We start from the raw sequence: 21506 nt of genomic DNA on the forward strand, positions 1-21506 counted from the left end.
GGGTGATGGCAATATTCTCTACCTTGCGTGGGGAGGAGTCTTCACATGGGTATGTGCATGTGTTGGTATTGAAACTCCTTAAATTGTACACTTGCTAAGATATGCTTTTCACCATCCTTAAACTGTCCATTTATGTGACTTTATGAAAAAGAGCGCATATAAAAAAATAAGAACATCAAGGTGGCATATTCTTGTATATGGGAGATTGTTGACTCAGTAATTTCTATGCACTATTTCCTTCATAATGAGTGTGTAACAGCCCTTCCGAGGGGAAAGGCCAAGTTGATTCACACTAATACTGAGAAACCACACCCTGCTGGACAGTTCTATGGTTTCCATTTTTTGTTTGTTTGTTTGTTTTGGTAGTTGGAATTGAACTTAGGGGCGCTTAACCACTGAGCCACATCCCTGTCTCTTTGTTATGTTTTTTTTAGAGGCAGGGTCTTGCTTTGTTGCTTAGGGCCTCACTAAGTTGCCAAAGCCGACTTTGAACTCACAACCCTCCTGCCTCAGCCTCCCAAACTCCTGGGATTACAGGCTTGTGCCACTGCACCTGGCTATGCGTGCCACTTGAATGCAGTCTTAGCCTGATGTTTTAGACATGTATTTAGTGAACAGAAAATAGCGGGGTACAGTGGCTCACACCTGTATTCTCAGCATGGGAAGCTGAAGCAGGAGGATCACAAGTTCAATGTAAGCCTCAGCAACTTAGTGAAACCCTGTCTCAAAATAAAAAATAAAAAGAGCCTGGCATGGTGGTACATGCCTGTAACCCCAGGGGCCTGGGAGGCTGAGGCAGGAGGATCATGAATTCAAATCCAGCCTCAGCAATTTAATGAAGTCCTACGCAACTCAGTGAGATCCTGTCTTTGAATAAAATACAAAAAAGGGCTGGAGATGTGGCTCAGTGTTTAAGCACCCCTGGATTTACTCCCCATTACCAAAAAATAAAGAAAGAAAAAAAAAGAACGACAGAGATTGTCAGTTCAGCACACACTGAAAGCAAATGAGAGTCATATATCATATTCTATTATACTCTGGAGGGATTAAGGCTACCTTTCCCAAGACCTTCTCTGAGCATATAGCATGAGGGTCATGAACCCTTAAGAAAACTCTAATCTCTATGAATACGGAAGAGTGGGGTGGATTTAGGGACAACTCATACTTTCTGTTATCCATCCCATTCTTGCCAGCTTCTTAGCTTTTCTTTACAAGGCTTAGTCATAGGCACATAATCTACATCCATAAGCCACCCACAAACATTCCTAATCCAGACAGTTTCTTCCCCAAATACGTAAACCTCTTTTGGAAGAGTAGGAATTGCTGGTCATAATTTTTTTTGTGTGCTCAGAGTTCTTTCCTCTTGGAAATGCCTTATTCAAGGCAAGGGTTCAGATCCTCCCAAAGCACTGTGGGCTCTTCATAATATTTATAACTGGGATGACTTGTAGCCTTCTACTTCTGTGGGAGTCCTGAGTTGATTGAAGGTCATTCAACCAGCATGGGGCTTTCCAGCATGGGGCTTTCCTTTTTATGTTACCACCTGTCTTTAAGTATCCTATGCCCCACTATCAACTGGCAGCCCTTAACTGATACCTACAGGGCGCCAAGGGAAACCAAAAGAAAAAATTGATCTGAGCTTCCAAGTGACTCCCTGGAATCTGGCAAAGTAGTGCTTGTTCCCCTAGAGGCTGGAGATGTTTTAAACTCACATTCTCCTAACTACTTAGTACTTCCCTTCCCCTTTCTTCAATGCTGGCTTTCTTTATCTAGTCTGGGGGGCTGGAACATTTCTCAGGTGTATATTTGAACTTTCTTTGGTCTTTTCTTAGACTAGATGCTTTGCTTGGGGCTTTATTACTCAGGTCTCCAGGGCCTGATTTGTGTTTAGGTGTCCAAGTTGGGGGCATGGTCAGTAAGAGCTGTGGAGATAAACTGCTAGAATGACAATTTAAACAAAGGAATTTGAGGGAAGGAAGGGAAAAAGAGAGAAGAAAGAAGGTAAGGGAAGGGGCTGGGGTTGTGGCTCAGAGGTAAAGCACTCGCCTAGCATGCATGAGGCACTGGGTTAGATCCTCAGCACATAAAAATAAAATAAAGATACGGTGTCCACCTAGAGCTAAAAAGTAAATATTAAAAAAAGAAGGCAAGGGAAAAGGAGTATATAAGATCAATCTTTTTTTTTTTTTTTTTTTTGCAATATCATTTAACCCTATCCATATATACTGGTAGAAGCAGGATTGTAAAAGTACTCCCACAGACTGAAAGAATTAATGCAAATTCCAAAGAATTCTGGGACTTGGCCGGGTGTGGTGGCACATGCCTATAATCCCAGTAAATTGGGAGGCTGAGACAGGAGGATTACAAATTCAAGGCTAGCCTCAGCAACTTAGTGAGACCCTCACCAACACAGTGAGACCATGTCTCAAAATAAAAAATAAAAAAGGGCTGAGGGTACTTCAGTGGTAAAGTGCCCCTGGGTTAGATCCCTGGTATACACACACACACACACACACACTCACACACACTCACACACACTCCTTTCTCTCACCATAAATTTAATTAATCAAGTCCTGCTGAGCTTGTCTCTCAAATACTATCAAATATGTTCACTCATTTTTGGGCTTAGCTTCCACTGTTTTTAGTTCAGATTCACAGCAACTTTTGCTTGGACAATTGCTGTGAGCCCACTTCTGATGGACCATTACTCAGGGTCACCATGTACAACCAAACAATTTGCTATCAAACTGTATCCTGCACACAGGTGTCTGGCCAAGGAAGTTAGTGGGGTTGAAGCATAGCCTACATTTCTCTTCTCTGGTTTGGACCTCTATCTATCTGGAGAAAGTACCTTTACAATTTGCACAAAGATTCCATTTAATCCTGGTGGTATAGACGTACCCTGTCCAGTACAATAGACACTAGCTGGATGTGGCTTTCAAATCTTTTTTTTTTTTTTTTGAATTTTTAATATTTATTTTTTAGTTATCGGCGGACACAACATCTTTGTATGTGGTGCTGAGGATCGAACCTGGGCCGCACGCATGCCAGGCGAGCGCGCTACCGCTTGAGCCACATCCCCAGCCCCCGTCAAATCTTTAATTAAATTAAATAATGTAAAATTTAAAATTTCAATTTTACTGACTACTGATTGGACAGGACTGGTATAGCAAATTTTCAACACTGCAGAAAATTCTATTATTGGACAATACAGGGTAGACCCATCTTCTAAACCATTCTATACAGTTTATTATGTGAGCAATATTTAATGCAAATCTAAACATGCCGGTCTCTTGCCTGTCAAGGTCTTCCACTTCCATTACTAGCAATCAGTGGATGGTGAATCAATATTATGGGTTACCACCAAAATTAAAAACAAAATAGAAAAAAAGGAAGTACTTATAGGCTCTTTAGTACTGTTTTGTGAAATTTTTGTTTTGGTTCTGTTTATATTTATTTGTCTCTATACCAAGATGTCCATCTCTCTGAAATGTGATGTGTTTATGATGTCACTAGGTTGCAATGAAAGAAATCTTTCTAATTGTGTGTGATGAACAAAAAATGTTTCAAAAACTTGGGCTTAGGGAATATGAATCTTAGCTTCCTAGCCAGTTATTTACCATTCTCTATAAACTGATCTTCGATTAACTCTTTTCTAACTCTTAACTCTCTATCTTGCAATAATGTTGACTAATACAGAAATGCTTCTGGTTTCACCTAAAACACCTAACTTTTGTTCTTCCTTTTCTTTTTTTTAATCTCTGTGTCTTTGCTCATTGGGAACTTTTTCCTTGCCTTGCCAATTCTACCATCTCTTTGCTTGAATGACGACTACTCATCGTGTAAGTCTGGGATTAGGAAATACTTTTAACCTAAAAGCTCCACGGTGGGCTGGGAGCCCTTCTTAGACCTTTGGTAGCATCCCACAGAGATCTCTTTACGGTTTTCAATACAATCATTATTTATTTAGTTGTTCATTTCCGGTACTAAACTGAGTTCTTTCGATACAAGTAGTATCTTATTCATTTTTGTATCTCAAGGATAAACACAGTACAAATCAGCAAACTAGACACTCATTCAATAAAGATTTATTAAAAAACACATTGGAGAATGAAGGACAAATCAATCAACTGTGTGGACGACCCAGGTGCGACGCAGACTCCGGCCATCAGAGGGCGCAGGCGCGACTGGAAAGGTGCGCAGGCGCGCTGGGAAGGCGGGCGCCGCGGTAGCGGCGGCGGTCGTGGCTGCGGCCGGGGGAAGTGAATGGTTTTACCCAGAGGGCCCTGCGCCGCCTTTCTCCGCTGGCACCGGCGCCGCTGCCAGCTCCTCCTTCCCGGCCATGGCGTTCACGTTCGCGGCCTTCTGCTACATGCTGGCGCTGCTGCTCACCGCCGCGCTCATCTTCTTCGCCATCTGGCACGTGAGTAGCTGGGGTCGGGGGAAAGAAGGCGAGGCGGTGGCGCAGCTTCCTGTAGCTTCGGGCCCGCGGTCCCGGCAGTGCCGGTTCCCCGAGGTCCGCGCACCGGGGATGGGGCAGGGCGGCTAGGGCCCCGAGTGCGGGGTTTGCGCGCGCTCTCCTGCGGGCGGGGGCTGCGGCTTCAGGAGAGCCCCGGCATGCGGCCGGGAGTGGATGTGCCGGCGGTATTAGGGGCGCAGGCCGCGCCCCGCTACTCCTCTCAGGCTGGGTGGGGCAACCTCGGTGCCTAGGGGCCCTCGGGACAGCGCCGGGCTCGCAGGACCCCCTGCCGGCCCGCTTTCCCGCATCCCGGGAGGATGTCAGGTGCGCACAGAGTACTTAACGTCAAGTTTTCTGAATTTTTATTCTTGTGTAGATTGTCTTTCTAGGGTTTCCGCAGGAGCATTGGCCAAATGATGGGATAGTTTATAACCTATTTTTAGATGAATTTCCAACTCTACTTTTCAGCACTTGGTGGGTGCCTTTCAAGCAGAAATCATCATTTTTCGGAACCCTATTTCCTGGTGAACTTTGGTGCCGGTTGGATCGATTGCTTTGTTAATTGCATCTCCTTGAGCTTTCCCACTAAATAGTACTTGATCCGCGAGAGTTTCTGAAGAGACAGTCTTCCAAACCACCCCTGTATTCAGGGGAGCTTGATTTAGTAGAGGGAATTTTAATTAGATTTTGAAAATGCTCAGAAACCTTAAGCTTCTCAAGAACAGTTTTATTTCTGTTACTTGCATCATGTTGCACATCTTTACTGGGCCCTATAAGGAACAAGTCTTAAGTTCACTGTGACATAGTTCTACAAGAAGACTTTTTAAAACGATTTCTGTTTTTCTAGCATAAAATTAGCATTGAGAACTTTCTGGAAATCAGCATGCGTAAAAAATTGTTTCATGTTTGCTTTTGTCTTCCCCCATGTTCTAGTACCTTCTGGGATATTCGTATTAATTTGAATGATTGAGCATGTTCACTCAGGTTTCATGACAACCATGCTTGTGAGACTTGGACAGAATGATTAAATTGCTTCAGTATCATATGCAAAAAAAAAAAAAAAAAAAGCCTCAAAAGTAGAGGGCTATCACATCCATCACCTTTTGCTAAAAGTGTGTTTCTACTTATTTAAAACCTCCTGCTTATGTACCACATGCATAGGTTGTTCACGTGTCAGAAGTAACTGCTATCTAAAAATCTTGTCATTAGAAACCAAAAGCTTAAAGAGCATCTTAAGTTTCACTGAGAGGCTGAGGCAGGAGTATCTCAAGGTAGAAGCCAGCCTCAGCAATTTAGGAAGGCCCTCAGCAACTTATTAACAACCTGTCTCAAAATATAGAAAGGGCTGGGGATGTAGCTCAGTGGTAAAGCGCCTGTGGGTTCAGTCCTCAGGACCAAAAACAATATAAAGTGAGATGCCAACTAGCCCTGCCTTAGCCTCTGATGAAACTAAGATGTGTGGTTCTCTTCCATCTACAGACATGGCTTTAAATCACTTTCTGCTTGATGGGTGTTCTTTTTTTCTAGGATGATGGAGAGTCATAGAAGAGAGCTATGGATAACCTTTTTCATGTTTTCACATTTTTAAACCAGGTTGTATTTGACTTATGGAAAACCTGACCTGCACTTTTTAAAAAAATGGGTGATTTACTTTCAACTTTGAAAGGAATGTGTGTCTGGATGAAGTTGATAATTTTAAGTCCTATTAATAGAATTTTTAAAATTTGTATCACAGAATAGTGGAGAACTTTTATGCTTAGGAATTTCTTAGTTCAGAGAATTATTTCATCCTTTTGAAAACAATTTAAAATAAATACTTAAAATTTTTCTATTTCCCATATAACCTTATTTTTTAAGATAGTTTAAATATCCGTCGGTGTAGTACAGAGTTGGAGGTCTAGGTGGTTCAAAAGCCCAAAATGCAGAAGTCATTCCTTCAGGGCTTTTATCAAATTTGAAGATACCTTGAATTGTGTGCTTTGGCATCTTTAAAGGTTTATCTGTTTTATTGCTTTTACACTTCTGTGAAATATTTTGTGAATGTTTTTGTTCAGTTGCACAGCTGCAAAAGGTTTAAAAGTTGCTAGTTTTAAAAATATTTTCAGAAGAATTTTGAAAACTCTTTTAGCATACAGCACTCAAATAGGAATCTATTCAGCAACGTACTCAAAAGACCTTAAAATCACCAGAAGAAAGTGTCCAATCAGAAAAGTTAATTTTAAAAATAAGTTTTGTATTCATTTTGCTATTAAGTTGAATATTGTTTTAAGCAAGTAATTGCATTTGTTGCAATTATAGTCTTCATTTTGAACTTTTATTAGTAAAGTACATTGGGGATATATCATAGCTAATAGCATGTAGCTGACCAATATTCATAACTAATCAGAAATTGTTTTCTTCTAATTACACATTTATACATTTAACTTTTATCTGTGTTAGTAGTCATTAGCAAAGGAAAATTCCACTGAGAGAGGTGGCATGTACCTGTAATCCCTCGGACTCAGGAGATTGAGGCAGGAAGATTGCAAGTTCAAGGCCAGCCTCAACAACTTAGTGAGGCCCTAAACAACTTAGTGAAACCCTGTCTCAAAATAAAATGTGTTGGGGGTATACCTCAGTGGCAATCTCCAGTACCTTAAAAAAAAAAGAAAGAAAGAAAAGAAAAAAAATCCCTTTTGGTGAGTTCTGTACTTTTTCATATAATTATCCTAGTTTTTTTTTTCCTTCACTTTTTTATCCCCTGCCATTCAACAAATGAACATTTAACACTTAAATGTGTGTGAATGAATGAATTTTTTGAACACTTAAATATGTGCACTATAAAACAGGCCTATAAAATATAGGTATTATATTATATTTTAGGTCATGGGACATAGTAGTAGAGAGTCTTTGCTCTCCTGGAGATTACTTTTTTTTAAAAATTTTTTTTGAGGGGCTCGGGATGTGGCTCAAGCGGTAGCGCGCTTGCCTGGCATGCGTGTGGCCCGGGTTCTATCCTCAGCACCACATACAAAAACAAAGATGTTGTGTCCGCCAAGAGCTAAAAAATAAATATTAAAATTCTCTCTCTCTCTCTTTAAAAAAAAATTTTTTTTGTAGTTGTATATGGACAAAATGCCTTTATTTTATTTGTTATGTGTACTAAGGGTTGAACCCAGTGCCTCATATGTGCTAGGCAAGCACTCTGCCACTGAGCCACATTCTCAACCCCTGAAGATTACATTTTAATGTTTAATTGTTTTCCTTCTATTCTTATTTGGTTGGATTTTTTTTTTAAGTTGTAGATGGACGTAATCTTTATTTACTTATTTTTTGTCGTGCTGAGGATCGAACCCAGTGCCTCACATATGTGGCACTGGGTTCCAACCACTGAGCTACTACTGTCCCAGCCCCTGGTTGGAGTTTTTATTACAGCAGATTGATGAATTTTATAAAATTCTACTAGAGATTTAAAAAATCTTTTTTTTTAAAACAAAACTAAGAACTTTAGGGAAATAAACATATTAAAAGCTAGAAATGTTATAACTCTTCATCACTGATAATGTTGAGTAATACTATATAACATCTATAGATACTATTCCTAAACCACCAGGGGGAAGTAGGTTAAGTAGGTTAGGTTCCGTGTCCTGTGGGTGACCTGTGGCAGCAACTTAAAACAGCTCCCTCATACACCTGCTGCTTTGGTTTCTTTAACACCTGAATTAAGGCGACAGAGTGGTATAAAGCCTCTATTGGTACATTTTGACTTTGAAGTTCTGTGTTTTAGTAACCCTTAATGTTAAAGCCATATTATTCCATAGTATGGACGAACGTATTCTTAGAAATTTATGTGTTTGGACACAAATGGGAATACACTGAAGTGTTTGTGTCCATCTCAAGTGTTTCTCTAAACACTGTGATTGGGGGGGACAGGGTCATGTACAGATATTTTTAAATGATACTCCTTTTTGTTAAGTGGGATGAACAAACCTATACTATTCTTTATTGTGAGAAATGCCATATTGATAGCCTTATCAACATGGAGTTGTAGTCAGGGATGCAGTTATTTCTATGCAAGGGAGTTAGGAAAACTTTCAGAGAGGGGGTCCATACAGGAAGAGGGGTTTTTAGGATAAAGAGGAGTTTGTATTAATAGTTGTGTAGGAGAGGGAAAGTTCATTTTAAATTAAAAAACAAACAAAAAAAACCTTGAACAGAGACATTGAAGAAATTGAAAATTAAAGAATGATCACAGTGATATCAGATCTTTATATTAATATTATTATCTTTTTTTTTGTGTGTGGGGGGGAGTGCTGGGTATTTAACCCAGGGTGCTCTACCACTGAGCTACATCCCAGTCCTTTAAAAAAAATTAATTTTTTTTTTTTTTTTTTTTTTTAGGTAGGGTCTTACTAAGTTGCAGAGGTTGAGATCCTCCTGCTCTGCCTCCTGAATAGCATACATATGTCACCGTGCTCAGCTACTTATCAGATCATTTCAATAGTCATGACATAAAAGTATTACAAGTTCTTTAAATCCAATTCTGATACATCTGACTATTATTTAGCATATATTGAAGTTACTGTAAATTTGGTACCTGTAAATGCACCTTTGCTTTATTTATTCAGTAATTATTTGATGATGGGGCAGGTTTGTTCCTGCTTTTATTGAAATGAGTGGTTCTAACTTTTTAAATTTTATTTTAGATTATAGCATTTGATGAGCTGAAGACTGATTACAAGAATCCTATAGACCAGTGTAATACCCTGAATCCTGTAAGTTGTAATATAGGATGTATCTTTAGATTATTAAAATGTATTTGCTTTTTACTTGATATATTTTGAAAATGGCCAATATTCTCAGTAGCATGATATATTTGTATGTTTTGAAGTAGGCAGAATTTGAAAAATATTCTTTTCCTGTCATGCTTGACTGTTCTGACAATTATTAATCTACTGATGATCTTATCAGCTGTCATACTAACATTCTTCCAATCTGCTTTTTACATTGTCGGCCAAAGACAGTTGAAAAGGTCAAAAAGATTAAAAGAGTCAAAATTGCACTAAAGGTGTGTACTGCTTTTTAGTTTAATGTTTTAATGCTGCATTCATTTCATGGGGAGGGTTAGGGCATTTGTATTTGTACTGTTCTGTTCAGTGTGCTCATTCATATGCCTGTTGAGGTTTATTATTTCATGAAACTTTATGTTTTATGCAAATGTTTGCTTGCTGGCCCAGTCAAGTAGGGAAAGCTGTTAAATGCTTATGCATTTTTTTTTTGTTTTGTTATGGCCATAGGCACATCTATATTAAATTATTTGGTGCTGTATTTGGAAGTTGGTTAACATAAAATGACTAAATAGATTGTGAGTTTATTCTTGGTTTGTGACTTATGAAGTAGTATGCAAATGTAGTATAGATTCACCGGCCATATCTAGTTTTATCTGTAATTATGTATGTTTTTGAATAAACTAGTTTGGTCTTTCAACTGATGTTTATTTAGAGACTTTTAGGTAGATAGCTCTGTTCTGGAATCTTGTAATGCTATCCTTTGGACTCTATAGATGCCTGAATTTTAAAGATAACAATTCATATTCTAAATGTTTACATAGTTATTTCTAGTGTATTCTATCTACTCTAAATTTTTTATCCTAAGTTCTGAGCTATGGATTTAGTAATATTGTGGCTGTTATTGTTAGGGGCTTTATATACATATATTTTGCTTCATTTAGGAGGAGTTGTCTTTAATTTCTAGGTTTGATTTTGCTTGATTGGTCAGAAACTGAAAAGTTTTTAGTGGGTATATCTTCAAGTAATAGAAAACAGTAATTCATCTTTAAAAATTTCTTACTGAAGGTTAGAATTTGTGTAGACTGTAGTTGTGTCAAACTCTAATGCTCTAGCATAGTAGAGGGTCTTATTTGGAAAAGCACCTATAAACTCAGTTGGCTACTTTCTTATAAATGTGAATGATGGAATAGATTTCTACTTTGTTCTTACGGCCCTGTTATAGTATACAGTTTTGATGTAGGAACAGTTAAAAGTTTTAACTTACTAGCTGCTTCTCTGCTCTTAGGAAGCAAAACATGAGATGATGACTCTCCTGATTGGAAAGTACTGTGTATTGTAAAACATTTTTACTTTAGTAATTGAAACTAATTGCTACCAAGAAATTAAGAAACTGAAATTTCTCCTTTTGCTTAATAGCATTGTATGACCTTTGACTTTGCATTACTTGAAATAACCAATTGATGATGAGCATATTAAATAGCTGAAATCAGCCTGCTGGGTGCCAGGCTCTGTGCTCATATGCACGTTCTCTGGATTTCTTTTCTCATTCAGTTTTCATGACAATCTTAATAGGTAGGTGTATTGTTATTTTCATGATTAGGACCCTTAACTGAGGTGTTTTGTGAGATTGAAGCATGTTGCTGAAGGTTACACAGCTAAGGTAGACACCAGAATTTGAATCCAGACAGCCTGACTTTTTGAAGCTGATGTTCTTGTGTTTTCCTAATTTACTGTAAGTTTAAGAGGGACTAATTTCATTATAATATATAATGTGTGATTTCTGGCTTTTCTTAATGGAAAGAAATTCTCACTCAGAAAAGACATGTGCTTGGGGACATCATGATCCTGCAGGAGGTCTGAAGGGCGGTATAATAGCAGCACAAGTTGCATTTTGGATAGGGTGCCGATAATTGGCTGAACAGCAGTGCATCTGACAGTTTTCCCTATTTAATTTGTTTTGACAGTTCTGCCAAAGTATGGGGGAAGACAAATATTATTTTTTAAAATGTGAACTTTATAACAGGAGAATATTATGTTTTTGCATGTTTTAAGTTCTGTCATTTCAGCCATATTTGCATGAGGTATTTTTTTTATCTGGATACTAGTTTTTGTGTACACTTTGGTTCCTGAGTAGAAAAATGTTTGTTGTACTTGTGGTGAAATTTTATCATTGAAGAAGGACTGGTTTTTGTGAGAAATGTGTAATATGTTTCTGGACTGTTTTTGAGGAGTAGGGAGGGAGTGAAATTTGTTTCCTGTTTCATGTTTGACTGGTAGAGTCACAATTACCTTTTTAATACTCTTTTTAAAATTGGTTAAGTGCAATGGGAGTCATCCTGATTTCAAAATCATTCTTTCTCCATACCTCAGTCTGCAAGTGTAGGGCAAAACCTTACAAGATAATTTGTATTGTTAGGTATTAGTTGATCTTAGAGGACTGAAATAGACTTTGTTATATTTTATCCTGTAATTTAAATTAGTATTATAAAAGCAACTTTAATGGTGCTCCTAATATGTATTTTTCTTGGTATGTTCTAGCTGTAGTTATTTAATTTCAAAGATGTCCTGTGGACACTTGTTTAGAGAACTTTGATCTTAAATAGATGCTGGCTTAAAGGTTCTTTTATTTATGAGTTTATATGCAGAATTTACCTTTGTTATTTATTCTGTTGCTTAAGTTTGAAGAAAACTTCTGGTTAGTGGCATAGATTAGTTGATTTTTACCAAGATTTCATTTAAGATAGTATTCATTAAAAAGTGCATTCTAGGACTATAGGTGGCAGAGCACTTTCCCAGCATGCACAGGCACTGTTTCATCTCCAGCACCATCCAAAAAAAAAAAAAAGTTCACTGTAACTTTCAACTGGAAAATTTGGGAGTGAGTGTTAGAAAATGGACTTCAATGTGTGGTGTAATTATATTATTTCTATAGCCACAGTTTCCCTTCAGGAAAGATCTGATTATGTGGAGAATTCATATGATTTTAATTTGGTATGAAATGAACATTTGTGAAACTGGCTTTGTAGCTGTGATTTTTGGGAGATTTTTTTGGCTGAAACTTGCAGTGAAAGGTTTTGGTCTTTTTATTTAACAAAATCATTAGTCTGAAATCTTTGGGATGAGAGAGATGATTTAAAATAAAGCAGTAAGTCTTGGTCATTTATAAAAAGCATTTTTCTTGAATTAATTTTTCTCACTCAATACTACTTACTTTCAAAAGATTTATGCTTTTTTTGAGTTCTGAATTTCTCCTTGTCTTCTGCCGTGTAGCATTTTGCTGGCAAGCAGGAGTAAAGGAACTGAAAGGCAATGTAAGGATGAGAATTCAGGAACCTGGAAAATTCTAATTTTATGTTTAAAAATTCAGTCTTTTCCCTCCTACATTGCAGAAAGCACATCATTTGCATTTGTGCATATTAGTGTTCCTCCCCCCTGTGCTGAGATTATTGGCTGGTTGGCTTTCCATTAAAAAATTACTTTTGTGGTAATGTGATGTGATTTGCTAGACATTGTATTTGTAGCATTCCTGATTTTTGTTAAAGGCTGAAAAACACTAATGTATAAACTTCTAAAGGGGAGTTTTGTTTTTGTGGATTTTTAAAAAATCATGTTGCATGTGATCAGATAACTCATTTTTGTATTTTTGTCATTTTTTAAGTTGTGGAAATAAAAAGTATTCCAACTGACTAGCAAGTAACTGAACAACCCTGATGGTTACTTTCTATAATTTAATGTGCTGCTGTAAGAATTTGGGTTTTAAATTTTAAGTCATATCTTACTCTTTTAGTACAAACTATATATCCTCTGGTCAGTTTGCTTGCAATTCTGCTTTTGACAAAAAGCCAAATATGGAGATAAAGCTCAGTAGCATCTTTCATTTTTGATTCTAAGGAAACAGTGCTTTTTTTTTTTTTTAATTACTGGAAATTTGGTTTCCTCCTGCTTTTCAGATTATCAGTTGATCTACTGCCAAAACATTTTCATAACGGACTTGTATTTTTCTTCCAGCTTGTACTTCCAGAGTACCTCATCCATGCTTTCTTCTGTGTCATGTTTCTTTGTGCAGCAGAGTGGCTTACACTGGGTCTCAATATGCCCCTCTTGGCATATCATATTTGGAGGTAATATTTAGATATACTTTTAATATTTTTCCTAATTAAAATTTAATTATACTGTGGTATTCTATTCACCTAAATGACAGTTGAAAATTAGCACTTATTTTTAAAAATATCAAATGGATTAACAAATAACTTTAATACTTCTTACGAGCTTACGTCATTACCTTTTAAAGGATTTTTTAAATAGGTGAGGTATGATTTGTATAGTAATGAGCACAAGCCCAAAGTGTACAACTTAATGAATTTTTATGTATTCATACATCTGTGAAACACCACACAGATCAAGACATACAGCAGTTTCAGCCTCCAGAAGACTCCCTTGTGCCAGGTAGTAACTCCCAAACCTGCCAAGACCATTGACTTCTGTCTACTTAGATTAGTTGTGCCTGTCTTTAAACTTCATATAAATAAAAATATATGGTGCATTTCTTCTTTCGTCACATTTACTTTGACTTTACAACCATTTATGTACTTACGGAAGATAACCATATTTTATAACTTCAAATGCTTATATCTACCCTGTATGGAATTATTATTATTATTATTTTTTGGTACTGGGGATTGAACTCAGGGCCACTCAACCACTGAGCCATATCCCCAGCCCTATTTTGTATTTTATTTAGAGACAGAGTTTCACTGAGTTACTTAGCCCCTTTGCCATTGCTGAGGCTGGCTTTGAACTCTTGATCCTCCTGTCTCAGCCTCCTGAGGCGCTGGGATTACAGGCATGTGCCACTTTTCCCGGCTGGAATTATTGTTTTTTGCTTTAAATAGACAAGCCAAAATCTCTTTGCCTTTGATTTTAGGAAGTATACACTAAAGAAATATTTAGGAGCAAGGTGGTATAATGTGTGTACCTGATTCTGAAGTGGTTCAAAGAAAAAGGCACTCATGGTTAGAAGTAAAATGAGAGAGAGAAGGATAATGCAGGTGAGGTAAATGGGAATGTTTGGGTGAAGGATTCTTATACACTTTTGTCTAAAATTATAGCAAGATATAAAAGTTAGAAGGACCTGGTTTCTTCTTTACAATTCTATTTTTCTTGAATTTCTGAAAATACAGATACTAGATGATTTGTTTAGCTATCCTGTTCGGCTTATTAGGGGCTCTAGTTTTAAAATTAAGATGATAAAGGAAAGAATTGCTCCTATAAGTAAATTTGATTCCCTATCTGACCTCTCATTGTAACAAAATGTTTGAGCAGAGAAATCCTTCTTCCTGTCCAGAAGGTTTGCTGCCCTTTCTGAGTAGCTAATGGACTGTGTTTATTCCAGGTACATGAGTAGACCAGTGATGAGTGGACCGGGACTCTATGACCCTACAACCATCATGAATGCAGATATTTTAGCATACTGTCAGAAAGAAGGATGGTGCAAGTTAGCTTTTTACCTTCTAGCATTTTTTTACTACCTGTATGGGTAAGTATAAATATGAAAATGAAAATGATTTTACTATGCCGCCTAAGAAATTTGTAGACATTATATGGGTTTTACTTGAAGAATAACTCAATGTCTTGGATAGTGATAACTGTTAATAACACAGTGCACACCAGCAAATTTCCACACATTCAAAGAGAAATACACAGGTACATGTTAAAGCAGCAAATTGGCATGCAGAGATACTGCTTCCTAAATTTGCAGACACATTTAACTGGTAAACAACAGTCCTTGTTCTCCATGGCAAAGTGATTGTATTGAGAAGATAAGACTGTGCAAATTTGCAAAATAAGTATTTCTCCCTGGTTTCAGTATCTCTCCAGGTATAATGTTTAATTTTTTTTGCCTTACCATTCTTTATAAATAGTATGTTCTACTCTTTATTTTCTGGTTTGCTTGATCTGAATGGGACCAGCAAAATAAAAATAGTTGTACACTATAGTTGCAGTAACATTTTTTTCTACTTTATACAGTGATGGACTTATCTCCTTGTTCCTCAAGGTTGGGAATTCTTATCTTTGGTACTATTGATATTCCGTACTGGATCATTCTTAACTGTGGGAGGCTGCCTTGTAGGTCATAGGATGTTCAGCAGCACCCCTGACCTTTACCTGCTAGAGGCTACTGATACTTATTCCCCCAGTTGTGAAAACCAAAAATGTCTTTGGACATTGCCAAATGCCCCATGGTGCAAAAGTGTGTTGGTTGAGAACTATTGTTCGAGGGGTACTGTAAGTACAGTTAAATGAATGCTTGTTAATACTAGAAAAGGACACTGTTAGGTGTGGAATTAGAATTTTTCTTTAAGCTATATAAATAAACCGGTGAGGGCTTTTCCACTTGTTTTCAAAATATTTTTAAAAAATATCAATGTAAGGTGAAATTGTTGAAATAATTCAGTTTCTATTCCTTCTCCTTTTTGTGAAGTATTATCCTATAGGTTTTTCCATGTTTTTCTTTACATCATTTAATGTTTAATCATAGGAAAGCATGAATGAAGTATTAGATTGAAATTTACAATAAAGTTGTTTCAGAGGTTATGATGGAGAAAATGAATATCCTTAGTACATCTGTAGATGTTGCCTATATGTGAAACAAAGATAGTGAAAGGTTCTAAACAGTGAAATTTCATGTGGTCTAATTTCCTGTTAATTTTCACTTTGTAAGTTTCTATAACAATGTCTGGAACACTGCTGGCATGTACTAGGTATTTAAAATGTATTTGTTGAAAGAAAGAAAAAATGAATTACTGAATAATAAAGTTGGAGATGTGCAGTTGTGGGGAAATGTTCACCAGGATGTGGTAGCACTAGAACATCTGTTTTCTTTTAAAACTCATTTACCAAGTTTTCTCAATTCCTTGCTTTATATTTCCATTTAGAGATACGAATGTGCTTTCTAAACCATGCGTCTCTTTCCCACATAATTCTTTATGTAGAATTGCTCTTGGACCTTGTAGGCCTCAATCAAATGCTTATTACTGCCTTTATTTTGTTGGTTTGTACTCTTTTAAAACCCTGTTTCTCCTGCTTAGACCCTTTCCCATTAGAGAAAGGCTATAAGCAATAGGCTTTACTGGGAATATTCCTCAATTGACCATTTCCTTCTGAAAATAGGAATAATGACAGTATCTGCCTCCTAGGACTGCTTGGAGGATTAAGTGAGATAATGCATATGAGGGACCTAATGAGCCCAGCATACAGTGAGCTCTCCAGAGATGCTCATTCCTATTATTAGACTCAACTCCAGAGAGTGCGTTTTAGATTGCTCCTCTAAGCTTGGATCCCTATTAAGCTTTCAGCTGTGCTGTTCTGCATGCTAAAATTGGAAAGGAAATAGGGGACAACTATAGCACATGCACTGAGCCAAGTCGTGTTAGGCAAAAGTCCATAAATGTAAATTAAAATCACACTGAACTTGTCATTAGTCTTTTCATTTTCTCTGATGGAATGGTACCACATATTAGTTTGCTGTATAAGGCATGCTTAACTTTTTTGTGCACTAAATTTTTATAATTAGGAATGTTTGAATTAATAGCTTCTTTCTTCTTTTCAGCATGATCTATGTTTTGGTGAGCTCTTAGAACAACACACAGAAGAATTGGTGCAGTTAAGTGCATGCAACAGCCACCAAATGAGGGGATTCTATCCAGCAAGATCCTGTTTCCAAGAGTAGCCTATGGAATCTGATCAGTTACTTTAAAAAATGACTCCTTATTTTTTAAATGTTTCCACATTTTTTGCTTGTGGAAAGACTGTTTTCATATGTTATACTTGGATAAAGAATTTAAATGGAATTATGTATAAATTAATATAAAATGATTACCTTTGGTGTTGACAGGTTTGAACTTGCACTCCTTAAGGAACAGCCATAATCCTCAAATGATTGCATTAATTACTGACTGTCCTTAGTCCATTGGAAACTTTTGTTTATAGGAACTTGTAGGGCCCATTTTGGTTTTATTGAAATACCATTTAATTATAAATTAGCTGTAGCTATCAGGTGCTTCTGATGAATTGAAAATATGTATCTGACTTGTGGGAAACTTTATAGGTTTCCTCATTTATCATGTAGATGATTATATATGGATACATTTACAAAAATAAGAAGAGTGGGAATTTTTCCCTTCAACTTGAATATTATCCCTGTATATTGCATGAATGAAAGATTTCCCATATTTCCATCAGAGTAATATACTTGCTTTAATTCTTAAGCATAAGTGAACGTGATATAAAAATATATACTGAATTACTTGTGAAGAATGCATTTAAAGCTATTTTAAATGTGTTTTTATTTGTAAGACATTACTTATTAAGAAATTGGTTATATTATGCTTACAGTTTTAATCTGGTGGTAAAGGTATTCTTAAGAATTTGCAAGTACTTTAGATTTTCAAAACGACGAGAGAGAATTGTATAACCATCCTGCTGTTCCTTTAGTGCAATACAATAAAACTCTGAAATTGACTCATTTTCAGTGCATTGTTTTAAAGATTACAAATAGCTATTCCTCACATTTGCTTGATCCATATTAGAGACATGAATATCATTGAAAAAAATAGAGTATTATTACATTATAGTTTTTCTAAAAATTCCCAGATCTTTAAATGGCCAAGCACGTTATCTCTGTTGTCATTTGAGAAGATTCCTAACTATTGATGGTGCAGCATTATCCTTTCTCTTGCCAATTAAAAAAGAAAAATTATTGTGGCAGTTAAAATATTTTAAATTTTTTCTTTTTGAAATGGCTCATTTTAAGGTAAAATGACACATAAATTTTGAGTTTTTGCTGCTTTTCATGAAGAAAGTAAATTATGGCTAGTATGCTTTTGTGAGCATTCTTCTGATTTATTTGGGATGAGAAAGTTAAAGCAATGGGAAATAATGTAAGTGGTTCAGAAGTTTCTTGAGCATAGCATTAAAGGAAGATAACCAATAAGTGGAAATTCCCAGAATGACCAAGGAGGTTGATGGATGTTGTGGAAGTCTGATTCTAAGAACTTCTTGTATTAGTTGCTATTTTATTCTCTACAAATGAAAAAATGCTTGGAAATAATCCTCCTTCACTTTTGTGAGAGTAACGTAACATTTTGGGATTGGGTAATTCGGGTGAGTACATTGAATAAGAAAATGTAGAACCAGAAGGGTGAGAAGAGTCAAACCATTTCATAACAAGGAAAACTTTAATGGCCTTTTAATTTATAGTCTGGAGAACCACTAAAGGGAACTGACTTTTTCAGTTTGTGCAGTAAATTATTTACTGAGCACTTACTAGGCACTGAAGATTCATGCAGTCATTTAGTTTCTAATCCATTTAATTGTACCAGCATCCACTCCCCATTCCCCAATAAGTACTTTTGATTATGGAAGATCTGGCCAAGTCTACAATACAGATAGATTTCCTGAGACTGTAATTTTAGTATTCCTGTCATAAAGTATTTTTATGAACCCCTGCTCTCTTAGCAAATACTACTTTGTTTTATAAGTTTTAGCAAAATCCTTATAATAATCTATAATCTTCTCTGGGATTAATGAAAAGCTTCTTGTTTTCATGCTGTCAAAAATTCAATGTCCTCATCTGAATCCTCAAGGATCTCCACAGTGAGGTTCATCCATTTCACTGGTAGATTGTTAGTGCCTACGCAATAAGTGATTAAATGATTGAGTACCTGGATGCTCTAATAATATCTGCCCACTTTTGCCTTTTTTTGTGAAAGCAGAAACAATACTATACCTGACAATATTCTACTGGCTCATTTCCTTGCTCTGAATTGGGTTTGTTCTCTTCTTTGTTTGGGATGGCCCTAGTCTTACTTCTATTATTCCTGTAGGTTCAGCTGAAGCATAGTTAGCCTAGATTTATAATCTTTCCAGTTTATATCAAATGCCTACTCTTTTAATTTTTTCCTTATTACAATTACTTTTGATATTATATGCTTCATTTTATCTTTATGAACTCTGTAGCTCTCAGATGTTTTCCCTATTTGCACCTACTTTATTACGTCTAGTGTAACTACATTTATAGCTATGACCAACACTTCTTTGTTGCTATGGATACTACAGAGTCTCTGGAATTTAAAGTCTTATTAATGTAGTCTGTTTAGCAGTTATTCTGTTGAGTAATACTATATCATGGTAATAGGTCACTTTAGTACTGAGTAGACGTAGGGGTAGAAACTATTGAATACCTGTATCTAAATGTTATTAATGACATTTGATGGTTTTCACAATGTTTAACTGATCCCCTTCACTCCTCATTGTAGGGTAAAGGAGAGTTTCACTCCAGGCTATAGACAAATTGTTAATAAGAAGTTTGAGTTATTTTTAATGGGAAGGGAAAGTAATCGGAAATGAACAGATAAATCTCTTTCGAGTATTAGTAAAACATTTGTGATAATGATCTCTTCTCAGGCAACAAAGTACAGGGCAGTTTGCTGCATGATTCTCTTTGAAAGTCTGTTCAGTATTTTTCAACTTGAGGACCATTCATGCTAAGAGCTTATAGAGCTCTCCTCTGCTCCCTATATCAACATACTTTGAAGGTATGTCTTATATTTGCATAGAAAGGAAATAAAACTATGTGGCAAAATATTTTTCTTTATATAACACTTCTCTAATTATATATTTATGAATACTGCTCAGAATATTATTGTCATGGAGCAAAAAGTGACATCTGCATATCTTTTCTACTCTGCATGGGTGAGCTTTCATTTTAGGTGTGAAAATATCACAGCACTATGATATATTAAGCCCATTCAAATAATGATTTATATTAAAAAACAATTTCCCTCATTTTAGAGAGGAAAGAGAAATACTGGTACCTTGTCAAACATTGTTCATAAAGGTACTCATGTTCATCCTTTCTGAAAACTGTTAGTCTCAAATAATTTTAAGTTCTTTGCTCAAACCCATCATTGATCTTTAGTCAGACCAGTGGCTAGAAAGTCTCTGGTACTAGTTGTAAAACTTAGAGGAGATGGTTCTGAACTAATACCCCAGAGTGATGCCAAGAGAAAAAGCGTGGCTCTATTTCTGGATATACTGACTATATTTCTTAGAACAATTTTACTTTGATTAAGATTCAGAAAGATAAATGTCTAAAAAAGAAGTAAATAACTTTTTGTTTTGGAAAATAGTATTAACCACGTACGAATACCAGTCAGCAGTGTTGGAGTGAGGCTTTTGTTCTGCATTAATGTTCTTAGTGCACATTGTACAAATATAGAAGACATCTTGACCTGTAAAGGAATAAATTGCATCTCTCATGTTAATTATATTTTATAATGCTTTTTCTAAATATTACAGTTTCTTTGGATTATGTTTATGTATTCTGGAGAAGAAAAATTTCTTAAATAGATTGATAATTAGATAGACCCTAAAACTACCAAGAGAAACATAAAATGTGGTTAGCTCTGTATGCTCACAATTTGTTAAAATCTTAAGCTTGGTGGTGCTGTATCACTGTCCAAAGAAAATGCTCTTAAGTAGCCCTACTATCCTTAGAGCTGGTTATTTTGCTTTTGTACATTTAATAAAAACAGTCTCAAATATTTCTTTGTGTAATTCATGGGTAATGGTTGAGTCTGTGTGTTAATATCATCAAATACAGCTAGTTTGTGTTCACCTTTCCCACCCCGTTGTTTTGAAGGCTGTCACACAGTTTGGGCAGAGAAAATACTTTTCCTAGAATATCGGAATCACAGGTTAGTAAACTTAACTGGACAATTTTATTTCAGAATAGTGTCATGCCTTGTTTCCTTGCTGTGGAATAATTGATGTTTTCTTATATACTTGGCATGAAAACAATTTAGTCAAGCATTTTGAATACAGAAGGTTTAATATGCAGTTATGGAAATTAAGATGCATGCACTTTGAAAATTCAATTGATTATTAAAGGATTTGATTAATCCATGCCAATTTTTTCCCTAGTATTCATGAGTAAGCTCTGTATTTATATGAGGAGATTGGTAATGTTAGATTTGTAAATGTCAGTTTTAGTCTAAAGTTTTACAGGTATCGTGATTTTAAATTGTACTTCGTTGTAATACAAAAATAATGAAGGCCAATCTGTTGTTGCAACCTATACTCTTAAGCAAACAAACAAGTAAATAAACAAAAACTGCGTTAGCTATAACTTTTGGCATTTATGATCTGATAAGAAATCTAGGTTAAAGATTAAATACTGGTGGAATATCTGGAACACCCATCTTGTTTAATATTAATAA

The 21506-nt window shown here is 36.1% G+C and overlaps 1 protein-coding gene across 1 annotated transcript; it reads left to right on the forward strand.

The window, feature by feature from the left end:
- The first annotated feature begins 4275 nt into the window (after nt 1–4275).
- Nucleotides 4276–20831, forward strand: Cnih1 (cornichon family member 1). Its single transcript, XM_027929459.2, has 5 exons — nt 4276–4423; nt 9145–9213; nt 13237–13349; nt 14621–14764; nt 16838–20831. Exons 1-5 carry the CDS (start codon nt 4343–4345, stop codon nt 16863–16865), a joined length of 435 nt encoding a protein of 144 aa, XP_027785260.1. The 5' UTR covers nt 4276–4342; the 3' UTR covers nt 16866–20831.
- Nucleotides 20832–21506: the final 675 nt, after the last annotated feature.

The sequence above is a fragment of the Marmota flaviventris genome, chromosome 2 (genome assembly GCF_047511675.1).
Source record: "Marmota flaviventris isolate mMarFla1 chromosome 2, mMarFla1.hap1, whole genome shotgun sequence".
NCBI lineage: Eukaryota > Metazoa > Chordata > Mammalia > Rodentia > Sciuridae > Marmota > Marmota flaviventris.

Coding starts and splice junctions, on each gene's coding strand:
- Cnih1 (XM_027929459.2), top strand. CDS start 4,343: ATGGCGTTCACGTTCGCGGCCTTCTGCTACATGCTGGCGCTGCTGCTC. Junction 9,214..13,236: donor AGTGTAATACCCTGAATCCT/GTAAGTTGTAAT, acceptor TTTTTCTTCCAG/CTTGTACTTCCAGAGTACCT. Junction 14,765..16,837: donor TTTTTTTACTACCTGTATGG/GTAAGTATAAAT, acceptor TCTTCTTTTCAG/CATGATCTATGTTTTGGTGA.